This window comes from Vombatus ursinus, unplaced genomic scaffold (genome assembly GCF_900497805.2).
Source record: "Vombatus ursinus unplaced genomic scaffold, bare-nosed wombat genome assembly UNPS02014813.1, whole genome shotgun sequence".
NCBI classification, from domain to species: Eukaryota; Metazoa; Chordata; class Mammalia; order Diprotodontia; family Vombatidae; genus Vombatus; species Vombatus ursinus.
Genome location: NW_020954591.1, coordinates 21,730,534 through 21,746,377, shown reverse-complemented (window position 1 = coordinate 21,746,377; position 15,844 = coordinate 21,730,534). Strand labels below are relative to the sequence as shown.

Genomic DNA, 15,844 nt, shown 5'->3' with positions numbered 1-15,844 from the left:
CTGTAGTCATATGAAAAAATTCTAAATCACTATTGATTACAGAAAAGCATATTAAAACAACTCTGAGATATTACCTCACACCTATCAGAAAAGACAAATGATGGAGGGATTGAGGGAAAAATAGGTACACTAATGAACCATTGGTAGAGCAAAGAGCTGGTCCACCCATTCTGGAGAACAATTTGGAACTAGGCCCAAAGTACTATAAAACTGTGATACCCTTTGACCCAGAAATACCACTACTAGATCTCTACCTCAATGAGATAAAAGAAAAAGGAAAAGGACTTATATGTACAAAAATATTTGTATCAGCTCTTTTTGTGGTGGCGAAGAATTGGAAATCAAGAGGATGCTTATCATTTGGGAAATGGCTAAATAACTGGCATATAATTGTGATGGAGTACTTTTGTGCCGTGGGAAATGATAAGGGGGGTGGTTTCAGAAAAATATGGCAAGATCTATATGAACTAATGCAAAGTAAAGTGAGAAGAATCAGGAAATCATTGTGCACAGTAACAGTGATGTTGTAATGATGATCAACTGTGAAAGAGTTGGCAACTCTGATTAGTACAATGATCCAAAACAATTCCAAAAGATTCATGATGAAAAAAATGCCATGCACCTCCAGAGAGAGATAATTGATAGACTCTGAGTGCAACTTGAAGTATGATTTTCTCTGTTTTTCTTGTTTTTATTTTTTGAAATACGGCTAATATGGAAATGTTTTATATGATTTCACATGCATAACTGATGTCATTTTGCTTTCTTCCTCAGTGGGCAGGGGAGGGTGTGGGAAGAAGGAAGAGAATTTAGAACTCAAAATTTAAAAAGAGTATTAAAAATAAACATGTAATAAAATTTTTAAATATCTTTAAAAAGAAAAAAATCAAATATTTATATCATAGAACTCATATGATAGCTTATGAGTTATCAGATTTGTAAGCAACCAAAGAGTGTTCTTGAATTTAATAGTGAATGTTACAAATCCTAGTGGTATACTAAAGAGTAAATTTAATTATTCAAGAAGTATACTTGGAATTCAATTAAAAAAAAAGAAAATGCTGAAAAGAACATTGAGAGAAGAGAAGGGGGAAAAGATTCTTAAAATTTTAAAGAAAAAAATATTTTTCCAAATACTGCCAACTCTTTGCTGTCTGAAAATTTTATTTATTTAAACTTCATCCTTCGCTATTTGAAATAAATGACTATTTTTGCATTTGCCATGAAATATAAGTGTGTTAGGTTAAGGAAAAGTATCGATAGGTAAGGTAACTAAAAAATTATACTAAGAAAAGATACTTTAAAAAAACCTAACAATTAAATTGTTACTATTTAGATTATGTGTTACCAGATACTGACCCTTTTGTCAACATAAAAGCTGGCCTTCAGGATCTCTCTGGGATTCAAATCCCTCTCGAAGAGATTCATATCAAGGGAAGAATAATGGACTTCATAGCCCAGGTATGGTTTATATTGTTGTACTGTATTTATTAAAGAACTGTACTCAAATAATGCAGCAATAAGATTCCAGATCCTCTGAATTTTATTGCATTTTTGTGATCGCTTTGAAATTCTTACTTTTCCAAAAGTAAATTAATCTTTCTATAGTGATACATCATTGGATCCTGACACCAACTGCCTGATTGCATTATAAATTTAAAAATCCATTATGAAAATAAGAGACTTAGGATCACACAATCATAGTCACAGAATCTCAGAGATTCTGAGACCAGGGAACCAGGGGACCTCAGATGCAATCTAGTCTAATCTGTGCCTCACCATGAAACCCCTCTATTCCATCAGTGACAAGTGATTATCCAGCTTTTACTTGAAGACCTCCAGTAAGAGGAAACCCATCAGTTCCTAAGGCAGTCCATTTCACTATTAGGCAGCTCTAATCTTAGGAACTTTCTTCTTCAATCAAGCCTAAATTTTTCTCTCTGCAATTTCCACCCGTCACCTCTGGTTTGGTTCACTGGGGCCAAGCAGAACAAGTTTAAATGTCTTCTACTTGAAAGCCCTTCAGACACCTGAAGACTATTATTAGTATTATTAGCCTCTAAGTCTCTTTTCCAGGCTAGACTTCCACTTTTCCTTCAACAAGTTCTTCTATGATGTGATCTTTCCAATCCTACCACAACCCCGTTTGGCCTCTGGTAGGCGTACTTCAGTTTGTCTACATCCGCCTAAAATGTGGTGTCTATAACTGAGCTTCATGTTCCAGATGGGGTCTGATCAGGGCAGAAATACAATGAGATTATTGCCTAGCCCTGCATACTCTGACTTTCTTAAAAAAACCTAAAATCACATTAAGTTTTTTTGCTGTCATATTAACCATTTGAATCATAGTGAATTTATAGTCTGTTTAAATTCTCTAATCCTTTTCATGGACAGCTAAGTAATGCAGTGGATAGAGTTCCAGGCCTGGAGTCAGGAAGACTAATCTTCCTGAGTTCAAATCTGACCTTAGGCACTTACTAGCTGTGTGACCGTGGGCAAGTCACTTAACCCTATTTACCTCAGTTTCCTCATCTGTAAAATGAACCAGAGAAGGAAATGGAAAACCACTTTACTATCTTTGGCAAGAAAACCCCAAAAAGGGTCATGAAGAATCTGACCAACTGAAACAACTGAACAACAACAAATCCTTTTCACGTGAATGTTATCTAGTCCTGCCTACATAGTTCTTTAATTGTGAAGACCATTCTTTTGAATAAAGATGTTGGTTGGGGTAGAGCCAAGATGGCAGACTAAAACCAGGGACCCACCTGAGCTCTTGCAAATTACCTTCCAAACACCATTGAAATAATGCCTCAAAATGAATTCTGAAGTGTTAGAACCAACAAAAGGACAAGGTGAAACAATTTTCCAGCCCAAGACAACTTAGAAGGTTAGCTAGCAGGAAAGGTCTGTCTCAGCAGGGTGAGAGTGGAACACAATCCAAAACAGGCCATGCTAGTTCAGGCCACTCCCCTACAAGCCAACAGCAGGCCTTGGAGGCAACTGAATCAGTGCTCTTAGCCCATAGACGGTAAGGGGGTTGGACAGCTGTTCAGAAGCAGATTACAGGGGATTCTTTGCTGGCACTTAGAACAGGACTCTGTTTCATTGCCCATACACAGTTCCAGGTCACAATGCCAGGGCAAGGAGGAGCACTAGAAGGAGTCAGGACACAGTTCCAGGGCAGAAAAAAGTGCTTGTGGTTGCTCACACACCAGAGCATAGGCCAGGAGAGAGTGACCACATGTCTCCTTAGATCATACTACCTTGGAAGAACCAAAAACTTACAGACCCTCCAGACCTAGATCTGAAAACACCAGCACATGAGATCTGAAGGTTGGGACAGTGCTCCCTCTACCCTGGGATAAGATCTCAACTTCAACATTAAGTTAAAAGTCAAGAAATAGTCTGGGAAAATGAGCAAACAAATAAACAAACAAAAACCTGACCTTAGAAAGTTACTATAGTGACAGAGAATATCAAAACACAAGCGTAGAAGGACAGCAATGTCACAACAGCTACATGCAAAGCTCCCCCCCCCCCAAAAAAAGTGAATTTGTCTCAGGCCCAAAAAGAATTCCTGGAAGAGATCAAGAAGGATTTTGAAAATCAAATAAAAGAGACAGAAGAAAAATTGGGGAAAAGAAATGAGAGTGATGCAAGAAAATCATGAGAAAAAAGTCAATACCTTGGTAAAGGAGGTACAAAAAAATGCTGAAAAAAAAACACCTTATAAACAGAATAGGCCAAATGGAAAAAGATGTACAAAAATTTACTGAAGAGAAGAACTACTTTAAAGTAGAATTGGCCAAATGGAAAAGGAAATTCAAAAGCTCATTAAAGAAAATAAGTCCTTCAAAATTAGAATTGGGCAAGTGAAAACTAACGACTCTATGAGACATCAACAAACAATAAAATAAAATCAAAAGAATGAAAAAAAGAAGAAAATATGAAATATCTCATTGGAAAAGCAAATTACTTAGAAAAAAGATTAAGGAGAGAAAATTTAAGAATTATTGGACCATCTGAAAGCCATGATCAAAAAAAGAGGCTAGATATCATCTTTCAAGAAATTATCAAGGAAAATTGCCCTTATATTCTAGAATCAGAAGGTAAAATAGAAATTGAAAGAACCTACCTATCACTTCCTGAAAGAGATCCCAAAATGAAAACTCCAAGGAATGTTATATCCAAATTCCAGAGCTCCCAGATCAAGGACAAAATACTGCAGGCAGCCAGAAAGAAATAATTCAAATATCCTGGAGCTGCAATCAGGATAGCACAAGATTTAGCAGCTTCTACATTAATGGAGCAGAGCACTTGCATTATGATATTTGAGAGGACAAAGGAGCTAAGATTATAACCAAGAATCACCCACATTGCAAAACTGAGTGGAATCCTTCAGGGGAAAAAATGAATATTTAATGAAATAGAGAACTTTAAAGCAATCCTGATGAAAAGATCAGAGCTGAATAGAAAATTTGACTTTCAAATACAAGATTCAATAGAAACATAAAAAGTTAAAACATGAAGAAGAATCATAAAGGATTCGATAAGGTTAAACTGTTTACTTCCCTGCATATGAAAATGGTACTTGTAACTCCTAAGAACTTTATCATTAGACAGTGGGCATGACTGTGAGTTGAATATGATGGGACGATATCCCAAAAAATAAAATTAAGGGGTGAGAAAGAAGGATGCAGTAGGAGAAGGGGGAAGGGAGAGGTCACATAAGAGGTATGAAAGAGCTTTTACAGTGGCAGGGAAGATGGGGGTGGGTAAGCAATGCTTGAACCTGACTCTCATTGGAATTGGCTCAAAGGGAGTATAAAATACACATTCATTTGGGTTTAGACATCTGTCTTACCTTCAGGGAAATAGTAGGTGAGGGGCTGATTTCAGAAGGGAGGGCAGATTGGGGGAGGCAGTGGTCAGAAGCAAAACATTTTTGAAGATGGACAGAGTGAGAGGAAAGAGAGAGAAGGATAAACAGGGTGGGGTGAGTAGGACGAAGGGAAATACACAGAAATCAGAACTGTGAATGTAAATGGGTTGAACTTACCTATAAAATGGAAATGGATAGCAGAGTGGATTATATGACTTAGATATGAAGTGTGGCATGGAGTAGTTTACCTGTCAGATCTATGGACAATTTATAACCAAACAAGAGATAAAGAGCATTAGAGGATATAAAATGAATAATTTTGATTGCATTTAATTAAAAAGGTTTTGCACAAACAAAACCAATGTAGCCAAGATTAGAAGGAAAGCAGAAAAATGGGAGAAAAAATTTTACAGCAAGTTTCTCTGATAAAGGCCTCATTTCTCAAACATATATAGAGAACTGAGTCATTATAAAAATAAGAGCCATTCCCCAATTGATATATATGGTCAAAGGATATGAATAGGCAGTTTTCAAAGAAAGAAATCAAAACTCTTTGTAGTCATATGAAAAATGTTCTCAATCATTATTGATTAGAGAAATGGAAGTTAAAAAAAACTCTGACCTCATACCTCTCAGATTGACTAATATAACAGAAAAAGAAAATGACAAATATTGGAGGGATATGGGAAAATTGGGACACTTTTGCACTGTTGGTGGAGTTGTGAACTGATTCAGCCATTCTGGAGAGCTATTTGGAACTGTGCCCAAAGGGAAATCAAAATATGTCTACCCAGCAATACCACTATGAGGTCCATATCACAAAGAGATTTTTAAAAAGGAAAAGGACCTGTGTGTACATATTTATAGTAGCTCCTTTTGTGGTAGCAAAGAATTGGAAATTGAGGGGATGCCCATCAATTGGGGAATGGCTGAACAAGTTGTGGTATATGATTGTGATGGAATACTATTGTGCTATAAAAAATGACTAGCGGGATGCGTTGAGAAAAACATGGGAAGACTTACATGAACCAATGCAAAGTGAAGTAAGCAGAACCAGGACAGCATCGTACACAATAACAATAATATTGTACGATGATAAACCATGAATGACTTAGCTATTCTCAGCAATACAGTAATTCCGAAGTACTTAGGATGAAAAATGCTATCTACCTCCAGAGAAAGAACTAATGGAATCTGAATGCAGATTGAAGCATACCTTTTTTTTTTACTTTCTTTATGATTCTTGGGGTTTGTTTTGTTTTAGTCTGTGTTTTCTTTCACAACATAACTAATATGGAAACTTTTTCATGATTGCATCTGTATAACCTATATCAAATTGTTTGCCTTCTCAATGAGATGGGGAGAGGAATGTGAGAGAGAATTTGGAACTCAAATTTAAAAAAAATGTAAAAATTGTTCTTCATGTAACTAGAAAAGAAATAAAGATGTAGGTCTTCACATTTGTACTTACTGAATTTTATTTGTTTGTTTTGGCCTGTCATTCTAGTGTCTAAGGAGTTTTTTGAATCTTGTCATCCACCATGTTAGCTACCCCTACTAGCTTTGTGACACCTACAAATATGATAAATGTGCCTTCTATTGCTTCATCCAAGTCATTGGCAGAAATATTGAGCTTCCCTGGATCACGCATATCCTAGAGACCTCCCTCCAGGTTGACATCAACCTATTAATGACTAGACTTTTAGTTCAATTACTGAGCCATTTCTGAGTCTAACAGTACTGTCATCCAGCCCTCATTTTTCCATATGATCCATAAGAGTAGTGTAAGATACTTTTTAAGTGCTTTATTGAAACCTAAGTATATTATATCTACTTAAATTACTGTTACATTCTAACACATATTCAAAGTATGTGAGGGGAGGGGTTTGTTTTGTATAGTCAAGAAGCAGGGAACTAACAGCTCGTGACACTCACACCATTTTACATTATCTAGTTGATGATCAGTTATCATCAGAGAGGTAGTTACTTACATTTCATATCATGTTGTAATATGATGAGACCTGCTGTGGAGAAATTTGCCCCTAAATTACTCATATTTCAGTGTTTCAGGTAACTAGGTTTTTGTTGTAGGTATTGCCACTATTGATACAGATTACAGCCCCTCTATAACTTAATATGTGATCTTTTGAGAGGTGTTATGTTGAAAAATTCATGGCCTAGTAACCAACCTAGGAATGTGTCTTTCTAAACTTACCTAGACTTGACGTCAGGTGTCAAACACCTAGACTCTTGCTAGACTCAAAGGTTTTCCAGCATGGAAGGACCTGCTAGTATCTGTGCTCTGCTGTTATTGCCTTCAAGAGCCCAGGGTCACCTCCATGTCCTAAAGAGGCATTGGAAAAGGGACTTCAGGAGAGAAGATTACTCACACTTTAGAACGAAACAAAAAACCTTTTAGTTGGATTTATGGCTAGGCTTCCAGCCCACAGACTACCCTTGACCTACAAACAGAAGCTCTATAGTAATGTGACTTTGTGCTTTCCCAGTGCATTTTTACTGTGAGCTAGAGATATTTCTTCTTGGAATGAGATCAATATTTGTATCTTGTTAATTTCATGGCCTCTGCCAAGGTCATGAGTCTTATTCTGAAATGAAAAGCACTGAGATACCAAACTCCTTTTCAAGCAGCCTTGCTATATCATCGGATTGATAGTTTCTGTCCTAGTAAAAGTACCTTTTTCTACCATTATAAAAAAAAAACATCAAGTGACAAGTTAAGAGGACCACACGGCTGTAGTTCCTGACCTTTTGACCTTTCAATCAAGGACACAGTAGCATGAAGACACATGCATAAGAAGTACACAAAGCAGGACAATTACATTAAACCCAGTTGTGAGTGGTTGGTTGGCAAAGCAGATCCATAAAATATAGGTCAAGGGTAAGTCCTTTTTTGTGTGAGTGCAGTATGAAGGTAAATATCAAGAAAAGCAACCATGAGTGCTCCGAATGTAGATTTACTGAAAGTAGGGCTAACTGTGGCTATTCTTAGTAGGGCTAACTGTGGACTAGATAGTGAAACAGGTTGTCTTTGTTTGGAGCCCTCCAGATTTTTTCTCTTTTGGAAAATCAGGGTCATGTTTTCTTATCTCAAGTGAGTCCTGTGATGCCTTTCATCATAAATTATAGCTAGAATGGTTTTTTTTCTCATTTCCCCATGAGTCTTTCTTTTCTTAAAAAAAGTTTTTTACCCTGATTGCCTCAAAAAAAAAGCTTTTACTAATGTCCCTTTCTTTTTTTTTCAGCCATCCCTGTCATGCCTCAATGACTCCCTCATTTGCTAAATGAACCCTTCCTTGTAATAGATAAGTATGGTCAAGCAAAACAAATCAACATGTTGGCCAAGTCTTGAAATGTATCCCCTTTCCAGACCTATAGTTCATCACTTCTCTGCCAAAAGGCAGGAGATGTATTTTACCATCAGTCCTCTGGAGTACTGAAAAGTCACTGCAATGATCAGAGTTCTGAAGTCTTCAATATGATTTTACTTGACCTTATTGTGGTCATTGGGTAAATTGTTCTAGCTCTGATTTTACTTCACTTTGTATCAATTCACACAAGTATTCCCAAGTTTCTCTAAATTCTTAATACTCATCATAGCATACAGCACAGTTATATTCTATTACATTCATATGCCACAATTTGTTCATCCATTTCATGGATCAAATCAATGGGCATATACTTTCAGTAAGTCAGTCAATAAATATTTATTAAGCACCTACTATGTGCCAGGCACTATGCTAAGTGCTAGAGATACAGAGAAAGGGAAAAGACAGTCCCTGCTTTCCTTTCACTTCTTTGCTACTACAGAAAATTCTTCTATAAATATTTTTATGTGTGTGGTTCTTTCGCCCCATATTTAATTTCTTTGTTTTATATATGCATATTAGTGGTATCAGGGCAGCTAGGTGGCATAACAGATAGAATGCTGGGCCAGGAATCTGGAAGACCTGAGTTCAAATCCGCCCTCAGACCTTTCTAGCTGTGTCACCCTGGGCAAGTCATTTAGCACTGTTTGCCTCAGTTTCTTCATCTGTAAAATGAGCTGGAGAAGGAAAGGGCAAAACACCTCAGTATCTTTGCCAAGAAAAATCCAAAAGGCGCCATAAAGAGTGAGGCGTGACTGAAAACAACTACATAACAACACTTAGTGGTATCATTGAGTTAGAGGACACATTTAATGACTTTTTTTTTTATAAAATTCCAAGTGCTTTTCCAGAATGGTTGGATAAATTTCCTCCCACAGTGCATTAGTGTGGCTGTCTTCCCACAGCTTCTCCAGTATTTGCCACTCTTGTCTCTTGTCATCTTTCCCCATCAGATGTATATGAAATAGAGAACTTCAGAGTTGTTTTAATGTGCAGTTCTCTTATTGTTAGAGATTTAGAGCACTCTTTAATATGGTTGTTGATGGTTTATATTTCTTCTTTTTAAAACTTCCTTTTCTCAAAGAATATGAACAGGCAGTTTTCAGATGAAGAAAACAAAGCTATCTATAGTCATATGAAAAAATGCTCCAAATCACTATTAATTAGAGAAATGTAAATTAAAACAACTCTGAGGTAGCAACTCACCTATCAGATTGGCCCACATGACAGAAAAGGAAAATGTAAACATTGGAGGGGAAAATTGGGACACTAATGCACTGTTGGTAGAGTTGTGAAGTGATCCAACTATTTTGGAGAGCAATTTGGAACTGTGCCCATGGGGCAACCAAAACTGTGTGTACCCTTTGATGCAGTAATACCACTACTAGATATATGTCCCAAAGAGATTTTTTAAAAAGATAAATAGACCTGTTTTAACAAAAACATGTATAGCAGCTCTTTGTGTGGTGGCAAAGAATTGGAAATTGAGGAGATGCCATCAATTGGGGAATGGCTGAACAAGTTGTGGCATATGAATGTAATGGAATACTGTTGTGATAAAAAATGACTTGCAGGATGCTTTCAGAAAAACCTGGAAAGACTTACATGAACTGATGCAAAGTGAAGTGAACAGAACCAGGAGAGCATTGTACACAGTAACAGCAACATTATACAATGACCATCTACGAATGACTTAGCTATTCCCAGCAATACAATGATCTAAAATAATTCCAGAAGTCTCATGAGAAAAATTGCTATTTACATCCAGAGAAAGAACTGATAGAGTTTGAATGCAGAACAAACATACTATTTTCACTTTTTTGGTGAGTTTTTTCATTTTGGTTTGTTTTTTCTTTCACAACATGACTAATAAGGAAATACGTTTTACGTGATTGCACATATATGACCTATATCAAATTGCTTACCATCTTAGGGAGGGGGAAAATGAGAGAGGAAAGGAGAAAATCTAGAACTCAAAATTTTTAAATGAATGTTAAAATTGTCTTTACATGTATTTAGAAAAAATAAATGCTATTAAAAAAGACAAAAGGATAGGGGAAATTTCCTTTTTATATTCCTTGACCCTCATAAGTTTTCAAGGATCAAGGATGAAGAGTTCAGCTATGACATCCCCCTGTTCTTTTAGTACTCTTAATGTAGTTTGTACAGACCTGGTGACTTGAACCCCTTAATGATAGCTAGATGTGCTCTTATCATCTCCTCACATATCTTGGTACTTGATGCTTTAGGCCAGGGTTTTTCAAACTGTATTCTGAGGAACCCTATAATTCTACCTTCTAGAGTTCCATGGAGGGTATTTAACTGTACTACGTAATTCAATTGGGCTTCAGGTATTTTTATGAAATTGCTGATTTTAAAAAATTTCAAGTTAGTATTATTTGTTTTCAGTAGAGGGAGTTTCTTCCCTTGGAGTCCCCCCAGTGAAATCACAGATCCAGTAAAAAAAAATTATTGTTTGTTTCTACAGTAACTAGATTATGAGCAATATGGATAAGAAATACAAATTTTATTGTAATTTCTCCCTTGTTTATTTTAAAGCTCACTTGTGTTATCCTTTTTTGTTATGGCTAATAATTATATTTTAATGCTTTATTTCCCCTTAATGGAGATATTTTAACTGTAAAACAATATAAAATTTTCCTCTTTATCATTTGTCATATATTCAATGCATGTACACACATATATGTACACTTAGATAATTCCAATTTTAATGCTTGGAATTTCCCTGTTTTAAATACATATATATATATACATATACACACACACACACACACATATATATATATATATATATATATATATTTCTATGACTGTGGTTAAAGCTTAAAAACTGCCTTGAGAAATAGGTAGCAATTATAGGTTCATCATTAGTAGTAAGTAGACCCTTCAAATTATGATGAAAGTATATATAGGATTTAGGATGTATATATGCCATATAAAGTATAAAATGTATATAAAGTATATATAGGATGATAGGATTTCAAGTTAGATGGATCCTTAAAGCTCATCTAGTCTAACCCTATTATTTCATGTATGAGGAATCTGATCCTCAGATATGTGAATTGACTTGACCGGTTCACACCAATTCTAGCAAGTGGCAGGGCTAGGTCTAGAGTTCTGGCTTTCCTTTACAATACTTTTTTTTTGTGAGGCATTTGGGGTTAAGTGACTTGCCTAAGGTCACACAGCTAGTAAGTGTCAACTGTCTGAGGTCAGATATGAACTCAGGTCTTTCTAACTCCAGGGCCAGTGCTCTATCCACTGTGCCACCTAGCTGCCCCCACAATACTTTTTCTTAAAAAAAAAAGAAAAGAAAAGAAAGAAGAAAAAAGTTTTGTTAACATCTTTAGTCTTCACTGTCATTTCTAACCCCCCAACCCCCTCTATATTTAACCCTGCCTTGTGACAAAGAAAATCAATTAAACTAAGCATGGTTGGTGTACACCTATAATCCCTGCTACTGAGGATCCTGAGGCCAGTGAATCACTTGAGTTCAGGAGTTCTTAGCTGCAATAGAGTTAAAGTCAATCATGTGTCTGTACTAAGTCCATCACCAATGTGGTGGTGATAGGGAGAGCACCAACCTGCCATAAGAGGATAGAACTAACTCAAGTCAGCAAGACAACAAGGTGAAGCTTCCCTGTTGACCAGCAGTTGGGTCAGGACGATCAGAGGCCACTGCACTTGCAGCCTGGGCAAGATAGACCCAGACTCAAAAATGAAACAAAACATTAAGCAGACACATTTGATTCAGTAACTATATTTGACAATGTATACAATATTCTGACCTAGTAGTCTACCACTTCTCTGTCATGAAGGTATGATTCATTATCTGTTCTCTAGATCTTTGTTGGTTTTACATTTACTCTGAGTTCAATTCATTTTTAAGGATCTTCTCATTTATACAAAATACTTTCCCCCACTATCATGCTTCTTAAAAAATAAATTGTAAAGTTCTATCAAAATTGTTATTATCATTGTATTAGCTCTATGGGGATAAGACACGCCCCTGTCAGGTAAGCACCACCTGCTTATAGTTAGAGCAGACTGCACGTTTATGTGTGATTCAGGATCTGCATTACACATGTCTCAACCCTCAGTCTGTAGGGCCCGTGAGAAAACTAAGGCACATAGCAGAACTAACACCTGTAGTCTAAACCCAAAATATGCAGCTTGTGTTGGCCACTTTTCACAAAAATAGTTTTTGAAAGCATTTCATTAACAAAGTGGATCTTGTTCTATTTCCAGATCATTGTTTTCCAAGCATATACCAATAAGAGTCATCTGCCTATTGAAACAAAGTATGTCTTTCCCTTGGACGACAAAGCAGCTGTGTGTGGATTTGAAGCTTTCATCAATGGCAAGCATATAGTAGGAGAGGTAAAGAGGAATGAATGAATTACACTCACTTGTTCTGCTCTCTCTGCAGGCACACCCTTTTTTATTTATCTGGTAGAATGGGTTTCTGAGAGGTGATTTGACACATTGGCTACTTTTCAGGTTTATATTCATTTCAGACTCTTTTTTCATTTCTGAAATGAACATTTCTAGGATTTGAGTTTGAATAGTTAGCTCTACTGTACAAAATAATGAAGTCACCATCTATGTCATGACATTTTAAAATGCTCTTTTGCAGGTCAAGGAGAAGGAAGAAGCTCATAAGGAGTACAGGAAGGCCATCAGTGAAGGCCACGGAGCTTACTTGATGGATCAGGACAGTCCTGTATGGCATGCTATTAATTTGTTAGTTTGTCATGTTCATCTGAAATGGAAAAAAGTTTTAAATCCTTTAAAACATATAATACCTACTATAAAGTAAAAATTGAAAATATTTAGAACAAAAAACTCTATTTTCGATTGTCAGAGAGAAACCTTGCCTAAGAATTCAGCATGCCCTTTGTCATGTCATCTGCAGCTCTGTGCTAGTTACAAAATATAGTCTCCGAGAACAGTGAATTCCTTCTTGTGTTACATGATTTAATGATATTTTGGATTTAAACCCCATCAGCTTCCAAAAGGATGTGATGGGAATTATAAGATGGTATCAAAATGGTGTTCTTGAAAAGCTAAACTAAAAATAAGAGAAATATGTTTTTGTTATATGGACCATGTAACTTAATGACTAAGGCTCTAATGTTGATTGAAATCAGAATGACTACTACTCTACCCTTATGTCTACTGATGTTACTTTGTGGTAAGATGGATGGATGAAAGACAAACAGAAAATTTGGGTATGGAGGAAGTAATTTTCTAATAGTCAAGTTTCTGAAAGGTGGTGAATAGTGGAAAGGCGGCTGGCCTTGTAGTCAGGAAGATCCATACATTTTAAAGAGGAAGACTCAGAAGACAAGGTAACTAGAAAAACAAAATAATTATAGTCTATGGCTACAAAGAATGAAATTTAATGAATTTTGGCGTGAGGAGCTGAGTCCTCAACTACAATACAATTTGGGGGAGGTAGATTTTACCCAAAGAGTCAGGAAGATTAGTGTTGTTGGGTAGCAAGAATATATTTACATCAGGCTTCAGAGATAGAACAAGATTGTCCAATTGGTTGATTGGAAACTTTGGGTATGAAGAATATTAAGCAAGATTCTCAGTAGCAGAAAATCCTAATTATGATCTAGGCTCTGATGGTGAAATTTTTTTTGATATATCTGAAGATTACTCAAGAGAACCTCTTGTTTGTCCTTAGAAAGACGTTCAAAGTGGATCAGGGGATGCTTCTTAACTGTCTCAGAAAATTCCTTCATAAGAGTAAAACAGAATACTTTGAATTGATCTAATGCAGTACAGTTTTCCTCTTCATGTTGGGCTTGTCAAAGACCACTGGAATTATAATGAGTCTTTATTATGACTATAAATTTGTAATTTTGTCCATTAGAGAGTGGGCTAACTCAGCAGAGATGTGGTGGCTTCCATTCTGAAGACCTTGTTCAGAATGATCCTGATACTAGCTGACTTCTTTGCTTCCTTGATAAGAAAGGGGAACTGTGGAGTACTGAAGAATATGAGAATGATTTTAAATAAATTCCTTCATAAGAGATAAATCAAACTGTTCACAGAACTAGCAGTATAAAATGGATTATAGTAACAAGTAATTAATTGTGTTTCACTGTTCCTTGTTCTGAATAGCCTTAAAGAGAATAAAAGAATCTCAAGAATTAGAATCTCTGATACCATTTAGTCCAACTCAAACAACAAGCAGGAGTTTCCTCACCATGATCCCAATAAGTAGTCAACTAGCCTTTGCTTCAGAGATTCAGGACCTTTAAAAAATGAATAAATAAGTAGATAAATAAATAAAATTAGATTCATGAAGGGATTATATTTCAAAGCTTTCTCTAAGCAAGATGTTCTACTCACTTCTTTAGAATCATAGAATTGTAAAGTTCAAAGGAAGCTTTGAGATCGTGTTGTCCAGCTCCATCATTTTTTGCAGTCTTTGGATTGAGCTAACTAGAGGAGAGACTAGTGATATCAAAAGACCTTTAATTTTCAAATGCCTTAATATAAGGAAAAATAATTTTATATATGAGGAAGCAGCTCTATTTTAATAGCCTTCTTGAGTTATCTTTGGTACTAGACTTATTATTCTGCAGGATTAAATTTTAACCGAAAAGCCTGTGATTTTCCAAGGAAATATATTTTTAAATGTGAGATTATCAATTTCTCTCAGAAGGCAGTCAGTCCTTTGAGTTCAAGAAGTAGGGTGTAGTGATAGGTCTATTATCTATTTGAAGTTTGTGTAGGACCTCTGAAAAATTAACAGGTATGGGGGAAGGAGAAAGACATTTCTCAGATGTTGACCAAGCTATCCTGTTTGAATTAATATTTTGTTTTCTCCATTAAAAAAAAAGATACAGTAAGTGGGTTCACCCAGAGTCAGAGCAAGGTCTTGATCTGGATTATAAAACCATAATGATTAATACAGACATTTGGTAGACTAGAAATTTTGGCAGGTCCTATCAAGCTGGAAAGACTTTCTGTAGGGGCCTAAGGATGGATAGTCTGTGTGTTATCTAAAAACCAGCCTATCTAAATTCACAAAGGCTTAATACTACATTGGCAGGTGATTAATTTTTTTGGCTACAATAATTCATCTGCTAAGGTATAGAAGGATCAAAGTCTGAATTGTTGGAAGGAGTGCCAACCTTGGCAAAATTGTGAATCTTCAAAATAAGCTTAAACCCTATCTCCATTTTCCTAGGAAAAGTTTTCCAGAAGCTAGGTATATTGTCTTTATTTGAATTGGTTATTAATATGGAATATTAAATGGTGACTTGGACTAGATAGGTCTTAGATTTGTAAAGTAAATAATGTTTCCATTTCAGGATGTCTTTACTGTGAGCATTGGAAACTTACCACCACAGGCCAAAGTTCTTATCAAAATTACTTATATCACTGAGCTCAGTTTTCATCATGGATATGCTAACTTCTTCATGCCTGCTACTGTAGCACCGTGGCAACAGGATAAAGCTTTATATGAAAATTTGCAGGTTTGTGTATTTAACGTTACATTTTAAATGATATTTTCTTTGGAGTTATAGTT

General features: G+C 36.0%; 1 protein-coding gene across 1 annotated transcript in view; it reads left to right on the top strand.

Annotated features, from left to right (window-relative positions):
* PARP4 (poly(ADP-ribose) polymerase family member 4) overlaps positions 1-15,844 on the top strand; it is a 98,548-nt gene that overhangs the window by 40,407 nt on the left and 42,297 nt on the right. Inside the window, exons 15-18 of the mRNA XM_027877607.1 lie at positions 1,337-1,461; positions 12,541-12,672; positions 12,929-13,015; positions 15,627-15,791. Of these exons, the coding sequence (XP_027733408.1) occupies positions 1,337-1,461; positions 12,541-12,672; positions 12,929-13,015; positions 15,627-15,791 (509 nt within the window). The remainder of the gene's footprint in view (positions 1-1,336; positions 1,462-12,540; positions 12,673-12,928; positions 13,016-15,626; positions 15,792-15,844) is intronic.